General features: G+C 38.1%; 1 protein-coding gene across 5 annotated transcripts in view; it reads right to left on the bottom strand.

The window, feature by feature from the left end:
* rbfox1 (RNA binding fox-1 homolog 1) overlaps positions 1 to 23,734 on the bottom strand; it is a 205,712-nt gene extending 181,978 nt beyond the window's left edge. For 4 of the 5 annotated variants that reach the window (XM_070981949.1, XM_070981955.1, XM_070981951.1 and 1 more), the window contains exon 1: positions 23,340 to 23,734. In XM_070981949.1, coding sequence (XP_070838050.1) covers positions 23,340 to 23,435 — 96 coding nt within the window. In that variant the 5' untranslated portion in view covers positions 23,436 to 23,734. The remainder of the gene's footprint in view (positions 1 to 23,339) is intronic. The other variant, XM_070981950.1, reaches the window with a different exon arrangement.

The following is a 23,734-nucleotide window of genomic DNA, read 5'->3' as shown; positions in this document are numbered from 1 at the left end:
TGCTCTCCTGTTGCTATTGCATCTCCTGCCCCCCTACATCAAGAGGCCAGAAAAAAACACCCAAGATGAGCTCAGCATAGGCAGCCAACCATGTTGTCAGATTTGTTAAGGTATGTACCATCACTTTGTACTAACACCAGGGTTCCTGCAGTCAAGAAATTCTTGTAAAAGTTATGAAATTACAAAAAAAGATCTGATTCTGATTCTGATGATCTAGTGCTAAGTATATGCAAAACGTGTCATTCAAACTACAGGAAGGAGCCAGCCTCAGTACATTCCTGGATAAAGTTGATTCAAAACAGCCTTTCCTCCTCTGCATTGGAGAACAAAAGAAGAAAATCCAAAGGTTCTTCATCATTGTGGACCAGAAAGCTATCCCATGCAACGCTCATACATCGGTATGATGAAGCGCTTTCTGTGTTCTACACTTTCATCCAAACGACGATGTACAATATCGATGTTGGAAACACAAAGGAAACCCCACGAGTCAAGGAACTGAGAGCAAAACTACTGCAAGATCATTAAAATGGCACCAGTTCACAAAGGTCAGAGCACAGTTTTAAAAACTGTCTAAGAATGTTCACATGTTTTGTTTGTAAAATACACCACAAAAATTGTTCAGTTCTTTGTCGACATTTAAAATTTCAGCATGGATTCTATCCAGCTAAAAATTTGCGTTTGAAATGTGGAGAGCAAGGGTGTCCTAAATCTTTTTGTACATACAATGGCTTCAGAAAGCACCTTAACACGGTTCATAAGTACAATGATGAACCGGTTACTAACCAATAAGTGGCCCCACAAAGACATTTCCAGTTTGAACATTCAAGTGATCAGCCAACAACTTCTGCTGTATCAATGTTACAGGTTTCCCTGTTATCACACAGAACTTGCTTGAAAGTATATGCGGATCAATTGTGTCACATTTACAAACCTCTGGCATTTCTCAAAACGCTGTCCAAACAACAGTTTGTTCAATGGAGGAAGTTATTTGCGATGTTCAAAGTAAAGCACGAGAAGCAGTTTCTTCTGCAACTGAGTCAGAAATTTATAAGAGAACAGAGCACAGTTTAAATCAATTAAATAATCCTTTTTCAACATTTAACACAGAGACAAAGAGACAAAAATATTATGATGAAAAATGGGAAATAGTTGACCCTAAAGAATTTGTCCTTGGTGTAAGAATGGATACACGTAGAGACAGAACTACAGGTGTAGTGAAACTTTGGTGATGTGGTTGAAAGAGACAATAATCACTGGAACTTCGTGCTCCGCTTGATACAAATTGTTAATATAGTCTTCTCCCCTGTCCTTACTGATGGCATGATATGTTACCTAAAACATTTGATCTGTGACCACCATAACATATTCAAAAACTTGTTTCCTGATAATAAATTGATTCCCAAACACCACTTAATGATTCATTATCCAAGGTGTATTTAAAAAATTGGTGCTCTTATACATATGTGGTGTATGTGATTTGAAGCAAAACACAATTTTTTTTAAAAAAAGTCTGTAAAAAATTTTAAAAGTGGTTTTGAAGGTGGAGAATTACTCTGTCAAACCTTACATTTAGATCCATGCTCAGATGTCTCAACTACAAGTTGGGTAAGAAATTATGGCACAGATTACCAGATAGATTTGTTTATATGCACTGGAACATCCCATGACCTGTATTCAAGAAAATCTGTAATATCATAATACATGAGCAGCATGCTTTCATAGTAGGCTGTACTGTTGACACACTGTACTTAGATGAACACTTTCATGCATACTGTATAGAGGAGCAAAATTAGGAACATTTACTATAGACCCTTTGATAAGCAATACTCTAATGAGAATGAGAGGACATACATTGTGCCTTACTGTTACATGTTTTAATGTTATTTAAATGTGGTGCAAGTTTTAAAATAAATGTTTTAAAACACCAAACATGACCACCTTTATTTTAGTAAACAGTAATTAAACAGTAATTAAGTAAACAGTAATTTTTAGGAATATATAAGAGCTACTGTATATTTACACTTTTTAAGTGTTATAGTATTAACACTAGTGAAGAAATGGTCCTCTGAGAGTGTTAATTTCTAACACTACGTTAAAGTGTTTAGAAAAACTAACACAGTTGGTGTTAAGAAGTGTTAAATTTTAACTTCAAAAAGAGTCAAAAAGTACACTAAATTAGTGTAAAGGTGCCAACACTCCAAAAAGAGTTAAATTAAGACTCTGTGGTGTGGTGTGTTTCTTTCCTTGATAAAGAAAAGAAAAAAAATGAAATGATAGAAAAGGAAATGGAAGGTATAGTTAGGTAAAGGAAGGGAAGATAAAAGAATGAAAAAGGAAAGGAAAAGGAAACGGAATAAAACCAAAGGAAACAAAAGAGGCAATGTTCAGATGAAATAAACAAAGGAAAGAAAGAAAGTGATAGATGAAGAAAGAAATTAATTAAAATCAAAGGAAGCTGTAAGAAAGCAGCAGAAAATGTATGGCAGCTTCACAGTCATTATTCAAAGACCATAACAACATCAAATTTGCATGTTGCCATGTCAGCAGATTTGGCAGATATTGGTAATTACCTGCTGGTGTGTGTGTGTGTGTGTGTGTGTTTGTGTGTGTGTGTGTGTGTGTGTGTGTGTGAGAGAGAGAGAGAGAGAGAGAGAGAGAGAGAGAGAGAGAGAGAAGAGAAGAGAAGAGAAGAGAAGAGAAGAGAAGAGAAGAGAAGAGAAGAGAAGAGAAGAGAAGAGACAAAAGCACATGAACAGATATAAAATATATTTAGTGAGTATGAAGTCATTAGCTTCCACCTTCCTCATGGTGTATTTTGACTTAAAATCATTGCTGAATGTATACTTTTGAACTGCCTGCCAATGGTGGTGCTGAATATACAAACATAAACTGTGGTCTCTAGCTTCATAGCAGTAACAGAGACACTGGATGGGACACACAGACATATAGATCCTATGTATTGATTTAATAAGATGATAAACCTGCTGTTGAGAAGCCACAACTATATGTTCATATGAAGAATTAGAACTAAAATAAGGCTGAATGAAATAATGTTGTATTAATTCAAGGAAATATCAACATATCAGTGAAAAACTATGTAAACATAGGCTCTGGGAGGCTTTTCTTAGGTACGCTAAATGTTATTGTCAGCATGCTGGCATGCTCACAGTGACAATGCTAACAGGCTAATGTTTAGCAGGAATAATGTTTAACATTATTAAACATGTTACGGCTGGCCTGGGAATGCCTCGAGATCCCCCCGGAAGAGCTGGGGGAAGTGTCTGGGGAGAGGGAAGTCTGGGCGTCCCTGCTCAGACTGCTTCCCCCACGACCCGGCCCCGGATAAGCGGGAGAAAATGGATGGATGGATGGATGGATGGATGAATGGATGGATGGATGTTTAACATGTTCACCATGATTATGTTAGCATGTTAAATGGACTCCGTTCATGTAGCTCTTTTCTAGTTTTCTGACCACTCAAAGTGTTTGCCCAAGGACACTTCATTGTGCAACTGGAGGATCTAAACCTGCTGTGTTAGCATGCTAACATTTGCTAAGTAGCATTGAACACAAAGCACAGCTGACGCTGATGGGAATGGCATTAGCTCTGCAGGTATTAGATTAAATATTGAACAAATTAAAATTGTGACTTGATGCTTGATGAAAAGTCATAGGATCCGAGTTATAACAGTTCATACTGTGGGTACCCTCGATATCTGTGGCAAACTGCACAGCAATAGTTGTTCAGATAATTCAGTCTTGAACAAAGTGGTGAACCAACCAATTGACCAGAACTGGATCCACCACACTAATGTGGTATTGCACAAGAAATTCCACAGATTCATTTAGAGTACCTTAACTGGATACCTAACCTTGCATACTCATACACATATAACTTGGGGTGGCTTGCCTGTTCCGGCATGAATTCGTGATTTTTATACATTGTAATGATATAGCAGTAAAGATTTAATTCATTCTGTTACATCTGGATAAAAAAACCTGTTAAGAGTAAAAGTTCAGTGACAGAGTTTTTCTTTCAGCCGCTGATTTTAGTCTCTAATCAAATTTTGTAATTACATATTTTGACCTTTTTAATACACAAAATGATTGTACATTTTGTTCTGGGACTGAAATAGCACACTTCATTGTAATCCACAATTCTCTCTGTGCCATCCCTCTGTCTGTAAGTTTCCCTATGGATATGTCTTGCATCTCCATACGGCTTGTAGAACAGCCAACTACAGGTCCTTGCCACATTTGCAATGAGTCATCAGCTTCCTGATCCCCCTCTGCCCCAGAAAAAATAAAAGTAAAATAAATGTAAAAAATGGGTGTATAGGTTGTTTGTTCAAGCCAACCCATATTTAAATGTATTGTTAGGGGGCCAACTCTAGTGGACATACTAATACTAGTAGTAATAAAGTCAGTGTATGGAGGAAAGGGGGTGAATGCAAGGGTCAAAAAAGCACAGTACTCATGTCCTGTGTTAAATCAAAGGTAAACCTTGATTTGTTTTAATTTAACGTAACATACGTAACTTAAGTTACCTAACATGCATACTTATTTTAACCCACAGCATGATCTTTCCCTAAACCTAACCAAATATTTTGTTGCCTAAAGCTAACCAATGACTTTTAGTGCCTGAACCTAACCATGCTGTGACCATTTCACAATGTAAACCACATGTTTAAAACTGTGGCCATTTCATCATGCAAAATCGCAGTTAACTCCAGTTCTGTGAATGCAGTGTGTAGTGTACAGTGTATGTGCAATTGAGTCAAAATAAACCATAGCTTTTTCTTGGAAATGAAGGAACATGTCAGAAGAGCAAAAGTGTGGCTCACAGATGTGTTTTTAATATCTGGCACATAGGAATAAGAAATGTAACACTTTCATACACACACAGTACATGGCAGCTACAATCTCTTCCATTTTCCAGCCCTGTAGAAGGATTAGTGTAATACTATCCATGTTTGACTACCTTATCATCACCACCATCACAGTCATCAGTAACACCTACAGAGATATAAGCATTATCACTATCAGCGGAACATAAACATAATCAACTAACCATTAACATCATAATCTCAGCACTGTCACAAAAAGATTGTCAACAAAAACAGCAGCAGACTATTGTTTAACAGCTAAAATGCAATGAACCAGAGTGTCTGTGTGTGTGTGTGTGTGTGTGTGTGTGTGTGTGTGTGTGTGTGTGTGTGTGTGTGTGTGTGTGTGTGTGTGTGTGTGAGAGAGAATATCTCTGTACTCTATGGCTTACCCAGGTGAGGCCACAGATGGAATATTAAACAGTTTTCAGATCGATGTCAGTGAACGCAACTCAACTGCTCCATTTGTTCAGCCATGAGAGATATCAATACACCCATGAGGGTCATCCGTCTCTGTGATTTCCCCCAGTGTGTATGTGTGTCTGTCTGTGTGTATCAGCTCACTCAGAATTCTCACTCTATAGATCTCTCTCTCTCTGTCTCTCTCTCCCCATCTCTTTTGGATGGAGCTGCGCCACACACACTCATACGTGCACCAACTCATACAGTAGAAACACTGTACTCTCAAATCACATTACAACTACTCTACTCTGTCTCTAAGAACATTTCCAATTATTGTTTTAAGTGCAGTTCCATGACTGAATGTCAAGTATCGAGTGTCGCCTGACACACACACACACACACACACACACACACACACACACTGATACTGTGTGTACCCTGCTGTAAGTTGTTTGTTTGTGTGTGTGTGTGTGTGTGTGTGTGTGTGTGTGTGTATAAAAAGGGATGAGTGAAACTCTGTGATGTGCATTGATCGATTGTGAAACACAGGAATTCAATTGCAAGCATGCTTCAGAGCTCTGAATTCCTTTAAAGAATATCAAGAAATGATGTGATGCTTCATTGATTTTTATTTTTCTGTCTTCACAGGGAGGTCAAAGGTCAGACTGAGCTTGAAAACAGCACCCTGAAGCCAAGGGGGATGCAACATCTTGCCTGAGCACAATATTTTGATACTGTATGACCAGATAATGTTCACTGCACAGATGCCAACAATTCCAATTTGTGCGATCATATTTGTTTTTGCCTTTTGCAATTTGTTCTTGTCAAAGATGTCCCATGTCCATTGAGGTTAACTTCAATATAAACTTCAGTAAAAACAGTAACAGTTGTAGGTGTAGATTTGTTGAAATGTAAAAAACATACTGTAAAATCTCATAAAGTCAAATACTTACCTCACTGACAGGGATAACCAACCATTTATTTGGAACAGGTTTATGGTCAAGACAATAATTTCTAATTTCACCTGCTACCTACTTAATGCGAACGCTACACTTCCTCCATGTTTAACTATTGTCCTGAAAAATTCAGTATAATGTTCATTTTGGCAGCACTAACTCCATCTGTCACATCACGCTCCCCACTTAGCTGCTCCGACTTTCGCAAAACATGCCAATGTGATTTTCCACTGACCAATTTGTTTCAGTTAAAGTTAGGAGCCACTTAAAAATGCAAGCAAAAATGGCAAAAACAACTGATTATGCAGGTTAAGTAAGCTTTATGTTCTTAAGATAGAATTCAGTGTTTTGGAGCAGAAACCAGGCTTTAAAGCAGTGTCAAAATAGCCTATATTTGGAACAGAGTGTACTCTCAATAGATGTATGTGTACTCCTGACACACTATCCAGCAGCCACTCCTTACCAAAATACAGCTGTGCAGTGCCACATTTGAATAAAACTTCTCTTAGCTTTGCTCCATGCAAACTGCACTGACAATGAATATATGAAATTTGCACTAAACTTTGTGTTGCCATGATCAGAGCAATTAAGTTTGACCAGTATAGCTGTGGAACAGATCGTTTGGAGCCTTTAAATTAAGAAGCATCAGTGCTTGATTGACTCACAGTAATGTAAACTGCACACGTTCATCAAAAAGCATTACATGATGTAATCACAACTGCAAATATAATGAGAAGCTGACCATGGCAGAGCCCACTTTGTCTAGCTCCACTTCTACAACCAGCCCCACACCCCAGCTCAGGTCTAGCCCCATCCCCTAAGAGAGGTGGAGCTGGACCACCCATTTAAATATGCAGTGAGCAACACTTGAAAATAATCTGATCAAGGAGGGTGGAGATGACTGCACTGGTACCTGTCTTAGTGTGTGTGTGAGAGAGAAAAGAGTCAGAAAATGATTTCAAATTTCTTTACATTAGGTCTAAGAATTCTTTTTTAAACCTTCTCTTTCCCTCCTTTCAAGTTTAATAGGACATTATTGAGTATTGTGTTACTCCAATGAAGACAAAATTTGGAATTTTAATGAGATTTTTTTAAATTAAAGTTTTCATAGTGGCCATTAAATGAATTCGAATGGAGAGTTACACATGTAACTGCGGTTATATGAAGTCTGAATGACTGCCACAAACAGCATGTAATACCTGGATTTCTCCCATCTCTGACTGTCAGGAAGAATGAAAGAGAAAAAGCGACTAGTATCTTTCTTATTTTGTGCCAACAGATTGTTTCTGTCCCTGCTGGTCACAGACCTGAGATTAACAATTGTCTTTTCATTAATCAGTACAGCAATCTTTCCCTAACTGGAACATCAATTACAGTTGTTGGAAGCCGATGTAAAAAGTAAAATAAAATAAGATACAAAGAAACTGAAATTCCTCTCTGAATCTGTCAATGGGAGCAAATTCCTGGAGCTACGCTCTAACATGTCTTGGAAAGCCTTACCAGCTGAGCAGAGACTGTTATGGCAGTGGAGTAATGCCCACAGTTCTGGAATGGCATGTTCAGAAAGCGTGGGTGTAGCTTTCGGGTGCCCATATAGTTTCTTTCAGTTCTCATGCTTTAGGCCCTGTAGTGTATATGATACTGTCAGACAGCGTAGAGTTTTTGTAACCTTAAAGCTACTTAAGGGGAAAACAGCACGTTAAGGGGTTGACACTGCAGTGCTGAGTGCCTGGGTTGACTCATACCATAGCGCCTGGTGTATGAGGACAACACTGCTACCTACACAATACATACCCCGCAAGTAACAGAGAGAGACACTCACAAAATGAATTAACAAACAAACCAGCAGGCTGGCAATGTGTGTGTGTGTGTGTGTGTGTGTGTGTGTGTGTGTGTGTGTGTGTGTGTGTGTGTGTGTGTGTGTGTGTGTGTGTGTGTGTGTGTGTATTTCTTCAGCCTGTAAGGCACACTGTGACCCAGATAGCATAAAGGATTTCACGCATTTGGGATCCCTCTAAATTAAAGACACTCACTTCTCTTTCTTCTCTCTCCTCTCTGTCATGAGGAGAGCAGGGCGAGGGATGTGTGAGTGGAGGATTGAAATGGTGTCATGGATGGAGGGGAGAACACATCTCCTCCTCCCCTCCTCCTCCTTCCTCTCCTCTTACTAAATCATCAAAAGGAGTTAAAATGCCAACAGACATAATGAGGTTGTGGAGTCTACCACTACCCACACCCCTTTCCTTCATCTCTATCCTGCTCCACTCCTCTGCTCTCTTTCTGACTTCTCTTCTTGCATTCCCTCTTTCAATAGTAGGTGGTGTAGAAGGTTGAAGTGTAAGTCTGGTGATATTCCACATTTTCTTATTTTAAGTAAAATCCCATCTGCATACTCAAAAATTGAAAAGTATTATGATAGATCCATTGTTGACTGAAAGTTATTAGAGGGACACTACAGGCTTCAAATGATATTACTATTAGAAAGCTGGGACTAACTGAAGAAAGAGTAGTCAACATCAGTCCCTCAATCCTGCATACACCATATTGCTGCCTCAAACATTCTCTTAACCACAAAATGTGGATTACTCCTCCACTGAAAATAGTCTCCAACACATGCACCATGCCCTCCTGTTTGAGTACTGTTTGATAAAAACTGTGGCCAGCTATTTTCATCTAAAAAATTACTGAGCCTTTTTTCAAAAATAAATCTGAGGGATCTTTACTGAGGAATTACACTGCTATAGTCAGGATTTGTTATTTTCAAAGTTTTGGACTGTTAAACACTGGTTGTTTTCCTTTATTTAAAAAAAGAAAAAAATAGACAAAAAGAAGAGCCTTTTCCATCTTCTTAACCTATGCAACAGCCTCACCTTTGGTTTCGTCAGTCTTAGAACTGTCTTTGTGATTGTAATTGTCTCAAAGTACATATGTAGTGTTCTGTTCATTTCTGTCTGCAGGAGTTGTTTTGAAGGGTTTCTATTTAGAGGCCCAAAACATGGGAGGGGAGAAGGGAAATTTTTACAGAAGATGAGAAGAGAGAAGCTTTATTCAACAGCAATTAAACTGTTTTGGTTAGTATTAAATGAGACAATGAAAGACTTCAGTGTTAGCCGTAATGAGCACTACATCAAATGAAAAGACGCATATGAGGTCAGCTTACAGGAGCAGCACATTCAGCACAAGAACAACACAAGACAAAAGAGCAGCAATATAAGCGCATGTCATTATGTTATCATGTTTCCAGGCTGTCCGTCCATCCCTCTGTATGAACCTACATTTGTCTCATCCTCGCGAACACCATATCTCACAAATGCCTTGAGGGATTTTTTTTTAAATTTGGTGCAAATATTGACTTATATTTATTGACTGATTAGATTTTTGTGGTCAAACACAACACAAAATATATTTTTTTTTAAAGAATTCATAATCTAATTATGACAAAATTTCACATAAATGTCTCATAGGATAAAATGAAGCGATTACATTTTATATCCAAAAGGTCAAACGTCAGCTTCACATAATAATGTCATAATGCTGTGCAGAAACACTTTTCTGGCCATTATTCAACACGATAACTCAGGAACAGACGGGGAGACTGTGACTATATTTACCATTTGCTCAGATCCTGAATTGGTGACACTAATCTTGGAGGTCCCCTTTGAAACTGTGCTGATCGTAGAGATAATCTGTGCTGCTGAGGTGAAGATGTGTGTGAAGGAGCCATGTTTAGAGTTTGTAGCTACTTTCCACATCCGTATTTAAAGCATTGTAGTTCACCTCAAGCTCATTGGTTCTCCTGATACTGAGCTTCAGGTGATTGTTGTTGCTCAGTGTGATGAAGCTCTCTGTCAGTCCTCTGGACTCCTCTGGAAAAATGGTCTCTAAGTGAAGACAGCATGTTTCTGACTGGAAATGATTCACTAGAATCATACGTGTCAATATGGTGATACGTTAATAATAAAAAAAAAAATACACTGAAATGTATTAAATTCTTCAGTCTTCACTGCATATATTGCATGAGTCTGGACAGACATGAATTTAAACTGCAACTGGTGGTAATTCTAGTTTTTCAAGACTTTCATTTTCTGTTTCCCATGGCCTCCTGCTGGCTCACAGTGGGACATGACTGAAGCAGACAATCCCATACTCATGAGTCGAGTTTTTCATTTATTTTTTGGTTACAACAAAGTCAAGCTATATAGAGTATATTCTTCCTCCTGCTCAAGACACGTATGGCTGTAATTTTTTGCTTTTTGCTTTCTGATTTTGACACGTGCAAGTCAAGTCTACTGCTGTTATTATTGTACTACATGTGACAATCTCTTTCCTTGTAGCCTCAGTCTGCACCCCTGCACCCCCCCCCCCCCCCACACACACACACACACCTCAAAGAAAAAAATAAATAAATAAAAGGAGGAAGATGGTCAAAAAACAAGATAATAAGGTCAGCAAGAGCATAACAGCTGGTGTGTGTGTGTGTGTGTGTGTGTGTGTGTGTGTGTGTGTGTGTGTGTGTGTGTGTGTGTGTGCGTGTGTGTGTGTGTGTGTGTGTGTGTGAGTGAGAGAGAGTAGGAGTAGAAGAAGCCTCAGCTACACAACTACCAACCTAATAGTTATTTTATTATTATTATTATTACTACTACTACTAATAATAATAATAATAACAATAATAATGATAATAACAAAGTTTATTTATCTAGCACAATTCATACAGAAAATGCAATACAAAGTGCTTAACATAATACAAATAATAATAACAACAAGAGTGATAAAACAATAAAAAGAGGGTTTCCAGTTTCCTGTCCTTTCCTTCTTCCTACAAACATATAAACATTAAAGAAAAACAAAGTGTTGTGGTTATAGAAGGAGTGACCATCTCAGCCTTTAAAGGTTGCTGCGAAAAGCTGCTCAAAAGCTATTAGCATGTTCACATGATTTCATCTCTACAGACACCAGTGGCTGTGACCACCTAACTCAAACATGTTTTAGGTTTTCAAGTGATTGAATGCAAATCAGGAAACATGAAATCCAAAGCGCTTTGCTCAGCAGGAATGCGAATATGCCAACTTCATGTCACTGACTGCACATGTTGCACTGGATGGAGACCTGGCTTTATGTAATAGAAATAATAGTAATACATTTAATTTTAAACTTCATTCTGCATTATATGGAAAGCAAACTACAACGTAGAAGCAATCTACATGTTACAACTGTTTGTTTATTCCAATCCAGTTTTAATCTGTTTCACTGTCAGTACAGGAAGGAAACATCGCAATGTAGCACACATGCACACGCACACAGGAGATGTTGTCACATCAGGAGGAAAATCCCCTCTGTCTGATACAGCACCCCTGCAAGGAATCATCCCTCCATTAAGGCTGTGATGTTGAAATGTTTTAAAACTGTTTTAGAGGTGTTGATTCAACTGTATGATCATTTTGGAGAATGCAGTTTGTGACGCTGTTGGAATATATTTTATACATTTTACAGAGAGGCTTTTTTGTTATTTAGCTTACCCTATTCGATTTAAATGTAGTAGACAAAACAATATCATTTATTTAGTTCTGACAGTTTGACCTGAAATGTTGAGAATGATACACTTTCCTGAAGGATATTCAGTATTAGTTTTTGTCCTTTACAGCCAGCAAATCAATTAAAGTTACAATTGCTGCAATTGCTCTACTCTCCATTAACAAAGTCTACTCATTTTAAATATGTAAAAGAATCTCGGTGTGTTCCATGGACAAAACATTGGCCTCACTTGGTGTGTTCTTATCATTTATAGCCACAAAACAGGTTTAGTTTTAATGGCTTTTACATGTTTAGCTTTTAAATGAATGTTTCCAATAAGGCACAAGACTAATAACAAACAAACTGTTCAGTATTCTTAATACTGCTGGTCACAGTAAGAGTTGAGTGTTGTGATATACTGTAACTTCAGTCTGCAGAGTCCTCTGGATTGCTGGTTATAGAAAAAAGAAAAAGTGAGTGTGAGTGGTACCGAGTGACACTGTGATAGGCCGGACCGGTGGCCAAGACTGATGCAAGTCAGAATCAAAACAGCTACAAGAACAAAGCAAGTCAGGGATCATAGAAAAAACTGCCTCGATGGCTACGTCCACACTACAGTCTACAGTTTAAAGGTTTCTGAAAACTTCCTCTAATTTATTAATTTACTATTTACTGTGCGTTAATTGAAAGTCAGAAAGACAAAAAGACCACAAACATCTTTCTTAATTAAAAAAATAATAATAATAAAAAAATAAAAAAATAAATAAAATTCATGATCTGAAAATTCATGATTCCCTCCCATTAACTTTTATTATGGATGCAAATAAGTCAGACAGACTAGGTAAGTTTGTCAGTCTGCAAGTAACACTTTTTACACCATTTATCATCATTTCCATTCAGCCACATTTGAGGCTGCTGAACATCGGGGATGTGGGTTACATAATTGCAATATCCCTGCAACATCTAGGCTAATAAATGATTTCCAGTGTTCAAAAGACACCAAAATCATATTCTTCAATAGAAATTATTCCTGTGCCTCTGAGCTGAACACAGTTCACAGGATAAATACAGAATGCATGTTGCTTTTCATGTGCAAATGTTAATTTAACAGGTAGCAGTGATAACTGGGTGCCTATTGGTATAGTAGACATGTGTGCAGACACAAATTCATTAAAAGTTTCCAAAGATTTTACAGCCGACTGACAGGTGATCCAGCTGTGATCAGCTGTCGCCTTCATCAGAAATGGATGTGGCTTCATGTAATGCTTCAGAGGAAAGGACATCTCATTTATCTAAAAACATATTTCCTCCTTCTCTCCTCGCATGGTTTTCTTTGTGTCTCTCCATGCATCCCTGGTGGGAGGGACTAAGACCAAGGAAAAAACTCAAGAGAGAGAAACATGGATGCATTTTAAGAGACTTGGGATATCCCCTATGTCTCCTGTGTTCTTGTCTGTCTCTCTTTCTTCCTGTTTCCCTGTGTGTCTGTGTGATTGTTTGAATGGAGAGAGGTCTGCTGAAGGCAGAGCAAAGCACCTCCAGCTGCATCCCATTCTGCAATCAAGCATCCTACAAAAATTCAGCTCTGCCACATCCACCTATCAGATCATAGACTCTGCAAGCTCTGCTACCCATTCTTTTGCATTCAAATCCTCAAATACCATCCCAATCTCTGTGTGTCTGCCCTTGGGTTCCCCAGTTAACCACTTAAAAGCAAAATTTAGTTAGACTTTCAAATAACATTTGCTGAGAACAATAATAAAGACTTGCTTAATGTGAAACTGTTGCACTTTGATCAGGTTTAGGCATACCTGCGTATGTTACTCATGTACATTACGTATCATGTTACATAAATTAGGTTATGTTACTCTGGTTACAAATGAAATTGACCTTCACTTTTGGTTTCACACAGGACACCAACCCTGGTCTGATGAAAGTCACATACACACATGCAGTAATTGCTACACAGTTTCATTTGGAAGAATACTGTGCATCTCTAATTAAATCTAAAATGGCTACCTGCCATTTCACATTTCCCTGTACAAAAATCTTGTCATTATTTCATTCAGTGTATGAAAGCAGGTATTGTGCTTAAAGGAAAATACAGTATGTACTATTTGTTTTCATAACAAGATTTTAAGATTGCGTATCCTAATTAAAACGTCAATGATATTTAACAAAATGATGAAGATTCCACAAAGTCTCTATCTTTCAATAAAGATGATAAAGAAGGTGGAGAACTGCAGCACAGGCATCCACTGCTGGTGGACTAGGAATCAACCAATTATCTGCCTGGCTGATAATATCGGCCGATATTCGGCATTTTTTCGATCATCGGCATCGCCCGTTTTTTCCACCGATAACTGATCAAATTAATTAATGTATTTTAAAACGCGCTCCGTTGGCTCTGATGCAGCCGTCTCTCCGCTTGAAGTCACCGTTCTTGGCTGTGTAACAATGTCCCGCCCACAGCCCTCACTGATTGGCTACATGGCACAAGTGAGTCAGTGACAGCCAATCGACACTGAAGTCTCTACATGCAGCGCCACAGACAAGGAGAAGCAGACAACTGCTCCGGTGATGCAGCGGAGATAAGGCAACAGAGTCAGTCTGCAATAAAAACCCTCTATGATGAAGTTTTAAAAATACTACAACCTTATGATAAATTTCAGTGATAACATGCAAGACCAGAGTTGTCATTTCACCGACCTACTTGTATAATCACATCAAGCATATGACGAAAAAAAAAAAGACATAACCAAGTGAACATGACCTGAAAAAAAAAATTTAAAAAAAGACATAACGACATACCGGTAGGTAGACTATAGCAAGTATAAGGGAGGAAAACCTGCTGAATTCCGCTGTTTGGCTCTGGAGATGAAACTGTTCACAACTTCAACAAGGCTTATAGCATGGTCTGGGTGAATACTTGATTCTGAATGGCTGCAGGGTGTCCGTTAAAAACTGTTGTAGGACACTTAAAAAAAAAAGTTCCGGTCAAATAGCCTGATTGTTCTAAATTACGCTTCACGTCGGACGGTTCACGCCTCAGTGTTGTCCATTCTGATAATGGACACCTCCTTATACCTGCCGCAACCGCTTTATAGCTGTGGTCAGACGCACAATAATAATATAGGCCCTTTTGGTTACCGTTACTTTGGGGGAATAATAAATCCCCCAACGTGTCTCAGCCCGTGGGGCGGCTCCTGGTTTATCAATAAACAACACTGGAGGTGATTATAGCCGATAAGTTTAACAGTACTACATGCTAACGTGTCCTTGTTTGTTTACAGTCGCCTATGACTATGAAACTATGATGCAGCAACCTACTGGTGTTAAATGATCGTCTTTTTGCCCGTCACTCGTAAAGTCCAGGGATATGAGTCAGGCAGAGAGCACACGTCGAGGAGATTATTCTTAGTGTGTTTTATTTTCAATCAGTTAATTTACCATCACGTCTACAGCTCACGTGTGTAATGAAACGAAATGAAAATGAAACTGTGGTGCTGGCATGCCTCCTGCTACTGAACTGGGAGTACTAACTCAGACCCAAATTTCAGAACAGTTCAGTTCATTCATTTTGTTGATGTTTCAAAAATTCAGGGAACTATTTTATTTATTTATTTATTTGAGTGAGTTTTAAGAAATGTTGCTGGAAGGCCCCTGCACTTTTTATTAATAATTAAACTTAAAGGCATTTCAATGAAGATTTTGTGTTTGTGTTATTTTACAAAAAGTTAAGGTCTTTTTTTAGTGTACACAAAACAAACAAACAGTATACTGTATCCATTCTAATCCCAGGTGTGTTACTCTAAATTTTGACACCAAAATTGAAATTTTTGCTGCAAGCGAATATCGGTTCTAAATATCGGCTATCGGTATCGGCCCTGAAAAATCCATATCAGTCGATCTCTACTAAGTACCATAATATTTTCACCCAGCCCCTCGAATGCAAATAATAAAAATGAAAATGAACTTGACGTGATCATGTTGTAAACTGATTTGTTTGAGCTCCAGCTCCAGGCTGCTGTTAAAAGAATATATGGTTGAAAATGAAAACACGTTAATTATCATAAGGAAATTATGCTGACATGCTGAAGGGAGGGAGAAAGCTGTGTGCAGCCTGCATCCCCAGTCTATCTTCATTCATTTCCTAAAACAGGTGCCTATTATCTTTTTTAGAGACAATTACGGACCTCTATGATGCAGGGGAATAAGATATAACACAACTTTTTGTTGGTCTGGATTGTCTCATGGGAATGTTGATGAGAAGACACATGTAAAATATTGACAGCTTTATGCTTTAATGAGTAACAATTATAGTTGTAAACAGCCATACTGTAACTTATCCCTCCCTTTAAGGATCGCATTATATTTAAGGTGTTGGGTTGAGAGGATGTATATCCATTAAGTGTATTCTGTATGGTTGGAATTCAGCTAAAGAAAAGAATCCTAAAAAGAGAGCAAAAATGGGCACAGAGCTTCTTTCTACCTTTGCTGCAAATTGTAACAGACACTATCTTCCCCTCTCTTACCTCGTGCTCTGGCTCTGTCTCTGTGCAGGTCTGACGATAGTACTTTTAATCCGCTCTTTGAACAAGAGCTGCTTCTCAACAAGGGCTCACTTTCCCCTACAACACGCAGCTCTGTGAAAAGCATACACAGCCCACTTGCAGTGGAGAGACTGGTTGAAAAGCCACTTGTTCCTGAACCGGCTGGCATGCTGTGTTGAATAGTTTAAGCAGGGGGAAAAAAAAAAAAAAGATGAAAAAGTGCCTCAGTTAGATGCGACATCAACATACAACAAAAACACAGAAGCAAACTCGTTGAGCAATGAAAGGAAACAAGGGAAAACGAGATGTAGAAAGAGCCCCCGACCAGATCTGAACCAGGGATGCCTCAGCTACCTGGGAGCGCCACACATCCACACATCATTCAACTGTGCATCTACTAAAATACCATAATATTACAGACTCAACTTGTTTTGAAAACAAGAGAACAAGATTAAAGGAAACTGGAGCAGAAATAAGATAATATCAAGATTTAAAAGCAGCCCCCTCTACAAGAGAAGGTGATAATGGAGATGTCATCTTAAAGGACCATAGCAGCCCATGTGGTCCTTTCAACTTCCAATACTGACAACAACTTTTTCTAACAATACCAAGGGCCCAACTCACTTCAGATCATGTTAAACTAAAAGAAACCCACAGAGACTTACTCAACATAGCTAATGCACCATAATGAACCATGGTCACACTGGCTTTCATTAAGGTTTCAGAATTTTAGAGTTTAGAGAAAACAGTTCACAGTGTTTTTAGACGAAGCTTGCCCTTAGTGTGTCTGAAAAGCGGTCTCCTGGGTCAAAGTCCTGTGGTTGTTTGTCCCAGCCATCCACCTCTCCTTCCTCTATATGCTGACTTTCTTGCTCTTTATACTACATCACCTGAGTTCAGCCAAGAGCAAAACGGCCAGGTTGGAATGAAACCCAGGCCATATATCAGCCTTGATACATGGCACACACTCTGCCAGGTGAGCTACAACAATACCTTAAAGAAATCGTAATAATATCCATTCAGAGCAGTGGAATGACGTGTACAGTGTCACTGCTTGCCCAGCAGAACTGATGACGAATGACAACACAACATCATGTCTCTGATTTAAAAATAGACAAGGTTTAATTTAAAACGCAGTAGAGACTCCAAATGAAAAGGACACCCATCCTTGTTGCCATCTTAGATTTCTAAAAGGCTGTTAATGTGAAACCTCTGCAGGAAGTGTTGGGTTTCACTGACAGTAGCTCAGTGAAGCAAAACATCATTTCTGCTCCAAAGACAAATGAAATAATAATGAAAGTAACATGTGAGCTATTATAATACAGGTAATTTTACCCCCCTCATTATTTTTTTTTTATCATGCCATTATTATACAGCAATCTTTATTTCGTTTCTTTTGGCCCTCATTTATTTGAAACTTAGTCATATTTCAATACTAAAATTCTTCCCATCATCCTTCACAAGTTCACAAGTGTTGAGATCATAATGTGGAACAATAACAGTGCATCTATTGTTGTGAGAACATCACTAATTTTTCAGATACGTCACAGTTCTCATGGAGTCTTTTGGTATTTTCTCTGCTGTTTCTGTGAGCACATATCCACAATTGATTTCCCCCAACAACATTCATGCACACAAACACATGAGCAGGGGAACACGGTGTGTACATCATTAAAGATTGACTCTGTGTTCATAATGAACCACTCCTTCACACATTTCTGTGGTAGACTGTTGCGCTCTTTAGACAGAAAAAAACATGTAATGCATGTGTTTAAGTAAATCGAGAAATCATCAAAGGGTGAATCAAGTCGTACACCAAAAATAATTGATGTTCAGTGCTGTCTCAAACTACACGCGCACACACATGCACCTACACACATACACAGCGAGAGACAGAGAGAATCCCCAAATGCCTTCAGATGTATTCAAAATGTCTTACATGGCTCAACTATATATAGCTTCAAAGACCCAGATTCCCCATGTAGGCAACACACACACACACACACACACACACACACACACACACACACACACACACGACCACATACATGCAGAGACACACACAGACAATGCTTTAGCATAACATGGCATTAGCAGGATCTGGAATACCCAAACAGCGAAATCTGGAAAGCTCTCTCACACATATACACACAGTCTCACAGTGTGTAGCAAGGGATGAAAGAGCTGGATAAAGGAATGAGACTATTGGAGGAAAGTTGCTTAATGACAAATTGTCAGATAGCAGAAGCCATTTTCTCTGGTCGTCATTTAGCTCTTTCATCCAGGAGTGCCGTTAAAATATTCCTCTGCTTCAGGCTTTTGCTCAGTCACACTCTCATTTCTCCTTACTTTCTCGCTTACATTCTCTTTCTCTCTCTGCCTCTGCTTTCCAAACGTGGCGGCAGAAGGCCCACAATGCCGATGTGCTCAAACTGGGTCATAAAACCACACTACATGCTCCCCAAATCCTTACATTCTGACAGCAAACACGGTATAATTCAAATAAAAACTTTAATTCATTGCAAACAAATAATGAAGCAAATGTGGTGTTTAAAGCAGCATATAAGATGTATTTCACTTTACTGTTTGCATGTGAGGAAGCTCCAATTATTGTTTTATCATCATTTATTCATGGGGGTTGCATTTGCACACGTGTGAGAGGGAAATAATATTAAATTAATGCAGTGACAAATATGTTCCGCATACTCCTTTAATGGCACTACAATTTTCTGCTTGTCTGCACTTACTACAGAGTTGAATCAAATTTTGATAAAATATAAAAATTCAAATGCTGCACTTATGAAAAGTGCACCTATACAGTATATAGTGCATGTTTTCACATATGAAATATCCGAGAAATCCTTTGGTTTGCTTTCAATTCACTACATGTGAAATGTGATTTAAAGCACATATGCCTGAATGTGAATTTATGATGTAACTACTGACATAATAATTAAAGGTGATATATCATTGCCTATGCAAAATCCCCTATAAATAAACAAAAGTTTGTATGAAAGTGTTGAATTATGTCTTATATACACATACACACACACGTGTGTGTGTGTGTATGTGTGTGTGTGTTGATGGCGTTGATGGCTCTCTGTCGCAGAGTCTTCCTCTGTGCTAATGCAATGAGTCCGATTTCTAAGATTGCTCCCCTTGATACTTTAAGTAATTTCAGTTTCTCTGAGTGATAGGACAATGACGGTTTGTCTTCTGTTTAACTTTATTAGATAGCTCATGATGCATTGAGAGCTCACATATTAACGTAGGGAATGTGAGAGGACTTTCATAGCTAACATTCTTTTACCAATATCTCCTGTAGTAAACAAGTTATTAGGTCATGTGGTTAGTTATTCAGACAGGATCACAAGAATAACAGTTTGCATGTTGTACCCAAACTTGTGGTGTAACCACTAAACTGGGAACAAACTCCCCAATATCAAAACTTATAACTGAATTCAACCACAGCTTTAAGACACGGTGCCAACTCTACTTCACCTCACAGTGTGATGCTGTCACTCAAAAGACGCAAGTACCAAACAGCTGTAAACATGTGTAAGAGCACAAAACCATTGCTGCACTGTTGTACAATCATGCAGCCTCAGCCAGAGGCAAATGTGTGGCCACAGTCAGAAAGTGACCCAGCGTTTGTTTCCACAAAAGCACTCCAAATGGTAACATTTAGTTACCAATTTACTGGTATTGACAAGTCTGAAAATCTTCTTAATATTGGGTGATTTCTTTATTTTTATTTATTTTGCATGAATGAATGAAGAAGAAACAATAAGAAGCCTAATCCACACTCAAACCTGTTTTGCTACATTACACTGACATGCATACATGAATACACCCACAGTAACTCTTTTGCAACAAAAAACCCATGTGAAAGCATATGTCGTTTACAAGACTAAACCACAAACCAATAAAGAAATGGAAAAGAATACAATAACAATGGAGGAGTCATTAAGTTTAAATTATGACCCCAATTACTGCTTTAGCTCATCATTTAAACCTGTCCAATCGTCAATTAAAAAGAGTGGTATATGTCATATTATGACGTTATCACTCAGAAATGATTGGTTCTACAGTTTTTGTTTCATTTTTTTTGGTCTAAATATAAGTAAATAAATTATTTATATGTGTGTGTGTGTGTGTGTGTGTGTGTGTGTGTGTGTGTGTGTGTGTGTGTGTGTGTGTGTGTGTGTGTTACTGTACTAGCTATAACCCCTGCCCAGGCTCTGCAATATCATATCATATCATTTTCTGCAGGTGTTTTTATGGAAAAGGACAGAGTCCCTGCTAAAAGTCTGATACCATATAGAATACACAGTGATGGATGTGTAACAGTGTAGCGCCATCTACTGGGACTCATCACAGCTCTTTATTGATTTGTGGGTTGTGTAATGATGGAGGAACATGAGGCAAATGTACAGCAGCAGGAGCAACCTGCAAGGAGTAAACATTACTCCCACAAACATAATCATGTTTCATTCTACAGCTTCTATATTCTGATAAATGCTGCTTGGATATTCATTCTTCTACACACAAATACACACACAAATACTTAAAATGTTAACCTAAACCTTATTTACTTGAGGGAGAGACAGTAAATAAACTACTGTTTACTGCCAATAGATAAAAAGAAAAAAAAAAACAATGGCAATGTTTTCTTTTCTCTGACAGAGGTAGGGACTACTTCACAAAATGTAAGAAAATGTCTGACTTATTGACATGTCTCTAAAATTGTGTTGCATGCTTCTGTACATGTGGCTGCTGTGAAGAAGTCTGATCTGACAAGAAATTCATGCTTGCATTAAGCAATTACAATGTTTTTCTCACTATATGCATGGGAGTGCAGAACAGCATGGTATGTATGGAAGTTTATGCATGTCAGTGTTTGAATAAAATCCTTCCATCATGTAATGCCATTTGTATCAAATTTGATGCATGAAGTTCTGATACTGGGACATAATCAACAGCATAAATAAATACCTGACAAACTTATAAACTTCTATAAATGTTAGCTCATATTAACTGCCTCAGAGTGGATTATCAGTGCAATGCAGGATGTGGAGATCCTGTGAACACCAAATTCAAGATGGCTGCCTCATTACTGTGACTTACATGATTTAACAAGCTAGTCTTTTTGCTACTTTTTATAGTAAGAGTAAGGTTAAAAATTGTATTTTTACTATTTCAAGATGAACTTTTGGTTGATTGAAGCAACATGTGATCATTACAAATAAATGTATCAAATATGGTACAGTAGGTGGTTTTAGGTTGTTTTTTTTTTCTGTAAATCACCATTGTTTTGCTTTGCACACATTTTGTAAATTGGTGTGTTTGTATATAAGTTTATGATATGACCCTCCCAGAGATAACTGTAGATCATCACATGATGATGATCAACAACAAGTAGCAAAATCAAAAGTGAAAAGTAAAGCATTAAGGTGGAGGATAGCGAAATTTGTATCGTATAGAACAAAAATGTAAGCAAGCTGACACAATGCAACTGATACACAGTTTTACATCAAATTTAGAAAGCTATTATACAGATAGAATAATTAGAGGAAATAATATGTCTGTACTGTACAGTGATCTGACAATAGAATGCTGCAATAACCTATTGCTGTAATGTTAAAGAAAAATGTTTTTTTATGAAAATTGCTGTGATATTTATGAGAAAAAAAAGCCAGTAAGGCAGTTTGTAGCATGACAGTGATATCATAATAGTATATAATGCAATTATAATAAATTGGAGTGAAGTAAGCTATAATAAAATAACAATAAATAAATAATTAAACTATGACAGAATAATATCTGTGATATACATTTGTATTGAACTCCATACATATTATGTACAACATAAATATAATCTAAATCTAGTATGTACATAACTGTAGAGGCCCAACTGAATTTAATTAAAAACAAGAAAATAATAATGGCAAGATTCTCTCTTCTTCTTTTGCAAATTCTGTCAAAGTCCAGCAATTATTAACTTAACTTTAAGGAAGAGGATCATGAAAAGGGCACTTTTCATTTTTATTTATTTATGTGTTATTATTATGTTTTTCTTTTGAAGTTATGGCAGTAATTGGCTTTCCCTTCTAGATATTAAAACATTGTGCTTGATTGTGCTTTGAATTGAAAGATAATATTGGCAGCCACAGACTTCCATACATGAACATAAAAGTTAGTTAGACCCTAACTCAAATATTAACCTTAAAATTTTAATCTAACCTTACACAAAGCAAAATAGCCAAATACACAATCACTGGACTGGACCGTACTGTAGGAACACTCTTCAATGAAACTGTTTGGACAACAATCTAGATATCTACAAATTAAGTTTATTATGCTTTCTTGTGCAGTTAAAGGTTTGTCTGCACTCTTGACACTGCAGTAAAATGGCATATTTTCACTTATAATCAGGTGGGAGAAAACATATTTATAAAACTACAAATTTCCACAGCTCAAACTTTTCTGAAAAAGATGTTCTGGCACTGCTGTTAAAGTGGGAGAAAACGTTTTTGGTCTTCATAGGATATAAACAAACTAGAATATAGTGCAGGATGGTCCTGAGCCATGGCCTCTCCAACTAACAGATGTCAACATCACTAAACCTTTCCAGAAGTAGACTTCCACTGCTTCATCTTCAAACAGCTGGAGGAGAGACTCCAGTATCAGTTGTACACAGCAAGACAAAGATGACTGATGCTTCTCAAAATGGTACAAACTGACAGCACGCATTTACAGATACTAGATATCCACGCACTCTTTGTTTCTCTTATTTGTCCAGTAAGTAGGATGCAAATATTCTGTTCCACTCCACTTCCCATGTCCAGCAGCAGCAGCAGCAGCAGCAGACAATGGCATATATACAACATGTAAATTCAAAATTACACACACACACCACGCAAGCACGCACACACATAGAGACGCGCGCGCGCGCGCGCGCGCACACACACACACACACACACACACACACACACACACACACACACACACACACACACACACACACTCACCTGCTGTAAATACATAAAGGTGAGGGCTGCGCAGGACAGCTGAGGACAGGCGTCCACGTTGGGTAATGCCACACATGTTCCTCCAGGATGCTGCATGTTCCCTCCTCTAACGGACAACACAAACCACCTCAACCCTGACGATATACAACCGTGTTCTGAACGGCGAGGTAGAGAGAGAGCAGCAAGATGAGCAAGACAGAGAGATAAAGAAAAGAAAAAAGAAAAAAAGAGTGAATGATTGGTAGAGAGTGAGCAGAGAGATGGAGCTTCAAAGGAAGCAGCAGCCGGTCCCGTACGATGGAGACCCGAGTGTTTTCTGTTCGCAAGAAGGCGGGACGAGCGCTGGCAGAGAGAGAGAGAGAGAGAGAGAGAGAGAGAGAGAGGGAGCTCTGCTG

Source organism: Chaetodon trifascialis, chromosome 15 (assembly GCF_039877785.1).
Source record: "Chaetodon trifascialis isolate fChaTrf1 chromosome 15, fChaTrf1.hap1, whole genome shotgun sequence".
Lineage (NCBI taxonomy): Eukaryota > Metazoa > Chordata > Actinopteri > Chaetodontiformes > Chaetodontidae > Chaetodon > Chaetodon trifascialis.
This window is presented reverse-complemented; position numbering and strand designations above follow the sequence as displayed.